General features: G+C 70.4%; 1 protein-coding gene across 1 annotated transcript; it reads right to left on the minus strand.

The window, feature by feature from the left end:
• Positions 1 to 6: 6 nt before the first annotated feature.
• Positions 7 to 2,500, minus strand: LOC112965766 (dystrophia myotonica WD repeat-containing protein-like; the record flags this gene model as incomplete). Its single annotated transcript, XM_026065100.1, has 2 exons — positions 7 to 111; positions 1,136 to 2,500. Coding segments are annotated over 2 exons (1,413 nt in total), but the record flags the coding sequence as incomplete, so codon positions are not given.
• Positions 2,501 to 2,864: the final 364 nt, after the last annotated feature.

The raw sequence follows: 2,864 nt of genomic DNA on the forward strand, positions 1-2,864 counted from the left end.
GGGAGGGGACACGGGGACGCGCGGGGGGTGACGGTCCCCGGGAGGGCGTCGCGCCGAGGCCGGCTATACCACGGTGCCGCTGGGCGAGGCGCCGTTCTGCGAGGCCAGGCTCTGCGAAAGGGAGGGCGCCCGGCGTCGGCACGGGGGACGCCGAGGTGCCCCGTGTCCCCCGTGTCCCCCGCGTCCCCCCCCGCCACCGCCGCCACCGCCGGGGAGGGCGCCACGAAATCCCCTTCGCCGCCGCGACGCAGGGGGACGTCACACCGTCACGGCGGGTGCCGCCGGCCGTAGCAGCGGCTTCTCGGCCGTGACACCGACCCCGGGCAGAAGGCGGGTGACGAGGGAGCCTCCGACGTCCCCTCCGCGGACACCCCGGCGCCGGGAACCCCAAATCGGTGGCCGCGGGGGACCAAGGAGCACCGGGGACCCCAAATCGGTGGCTGTGGTGGATTGAGGGGCGCCAGGGACCCCAAATCGGTGGCCATGGGGGACCGAGGAGCACCGGGGACCCCAAATCGGTGGCCGTGGTGGATTGAGGGTCACCAGGGACCGCAAATGGGTGGCTGCAGCAGACCGAGGAGCACCAGGGACCCCAAATCAGTGGCCATGGGGAACCGAGGGTGCCGGGACCCCAAACTGGTGGCCGCAGGGGACCAAGGAGCACTGGGGACCCCAAATCGGTGGCCATGGAGGACCGAGGGGTGCTGGGACCCCAAATCAGTGGCCGCGGGGGACCAAGGGGCGCCAGGACCCCAAATCGGTGGCCATGGTGGACCAAGGGGCACTGGGAACCCCAAATTGGTGGCCACGGGGGACCGAGGGGCGCCGAGACCCCAAGTGGGTGGCCGCAGCGGACCGAGGAGCACTGGGGACCCCAAATCGGTGGCCGTGGTGGATCGAGGGGCACCGGGGACCCCAAATCGGTGGCACCGACCGCGAGGAACCCGCCTCCGCGGCACGAGGGCGAAACCCTCCCCGCGCCCCCGCGCAGGAGCAGGCGACAAAGGCAGCGGGGCGGCTGCCCCAAGGGAGACCGGCAGCCCCGTTCCCCACCCTGAGGTGACACCGCGTCCCCTCCGCCCACCCGGCGAGGGGACACGGGGCCGAGGCAGGTGTGGTGGGGGGCTCTACTCACGTTTTTGCCCGGCCTGGCCCAGGTGCAGATGAGACCTTCCTGACAAGCGGTGATGATGCAGTCCTCGAGGAAGAGGAGGACGGTGAGGCGCTCGTGGGCGATCTTCTTGCACACCAGCGGCTCCAGCAGCGGCACCTCGTGGATGCGGGGGCACAGCGCCGTGCCCAGCACCTTGGCCGTGTCCAGCCTGCCCTTGGGAGCGGCGGCGGCAGCGGCGTTGAGCTTCTCGCTGCTCTTGCTGATGTTGCCCAAGCTGTGGTAGCGCTTGTGCTCCTTGTCGCCGGCGCGCTCCTTGCGCTCCTGCAGCGTGAGCGTGGCGAACTTGCCCACGGCGAACGGGGCGGCGGTGGCAGTGGTGGCATCGGGCGCGGGGCTCTTGGCGGCGCCCGTCACGGCCGGGTGAGGAAGGCTGTTGGAGCGCGACAGCGAGCGGGGCAGGCCCGGCGCGCCGGCGTCGCTGGCTGCCGTGCCGCCACCGCTGAAGGTGTTGGTGAGGGTGCGGGCACGGGAGAGGGGCGGGTGCGGGTAGAGGACGTCCTCGGTGAGGTCCCACAGGCAGAATTGGGTGTCCTGGCCGGCCGAGCCGAAGCGGTAGGTGACGGAGGGGCTGCTGCGGGTGCTGTGCTTGGAGAGGCGGGACAGGGTGCTGCTGGCTCGCACCCGGCCGAAACGGGCCGGCGGCTCGGGGGCTTCGTCGTCGCTGCCGCTGAGCTCTGCCGGCGCCGCCGCCGCCGCCTCCTCGTCCTCCACGCCGCCCGTGAAAGGGTCGAAAGCCACAGCGTTGACCCACGACTTGTGGCCGTGGCCCCGGGCCACGACGCGGCCCTCGGCGAAGGACCACACGGTCACCAGGTCGTCCTCGCCGCCCGTCACCACGTAGCGCCCGTCGGGGCTCCAGCAGACGCACAGCAGGCCGCCGAAGTAGCTCTTCATCATGCCCTGCAGCAGCATGGCGTCGAAGTGGAAGACGCGGAGGCAGCCGTCCTGGCTGACGCAGGCCAGGTAGCGGCCGTCGGGCGAGAAGGCGAACTCGTTGAGGGCGCCCTCGCCCACCGCCCACTTGGCCAGCGGGTTGCGGGCGCTCTTGCTCTTGCAGGCGAAGACGCTGAAGCCCTCGCCCTGCTTGAGCAGGCTGTACTGCGGCGGCGCCGAGCCGCACGGGTGCTCCACGTTGTACAGGTAGAGGTGGCCGCTGGCGTGCGAGGCCAGGAAGAGGCTCTCCGTCTCGGGGATCCACTTGAGGAAGGTGACTTTCGTCTTGTCGATGAGGCGCTGGAGGGTACGGGGGTGTGGGGAGGGGCGGAACGGGATGGGAATCACGGCTGGCGGTTCCTCACGAGGCTTTTTGGTTTTATTTCCCTCTCCGGATCATCCCTCTCCCACCCTCCCGAGCTGGGATCGCCTTCAAGGGAAGCGTCTCGGAGCTGCGATGGGCTCCGGAGGGACGCGGGAGCTTCCGGGAGAGTCGCCAAACGCACGCTCGAAACGAAGCCGCGCGCAACCGCGGACGGCGTGGTCCATCCCTCCATCCCCCTCTCCCGGAAAAGCAGCTGTAGCTACGGGAAATAATGTGGATATTTGACAGCTCCCCGGCCCCGCTCTTGCGGGAAGGGAAATCTGCCCCCGAGGGAGAACATAGCTTCGTCCGACGCCAAAAAAAAGGTCGTAGTGACGCCGGCAGGCGAGGAAGCCTGGCACCCGCCGTGTCCTGCAGCCCCAGAACGCCGTC

This window comes from Apteryx rowi, unplaced genomic scaffold (assembly GCF_003343035.1).
Source record: "Apteryx rowi isolate R43461 unplaced genomic scaffold, aptRow1 scaffold_2232, whole genome shotgun sequence".
Taxonomy (NCBI): domain Eukaryota; kingdom Metazoa; phylum Chordata; class Aves; order Apterygiformes; family Apterygidae; genus Apteryx; species Apteryx rowi.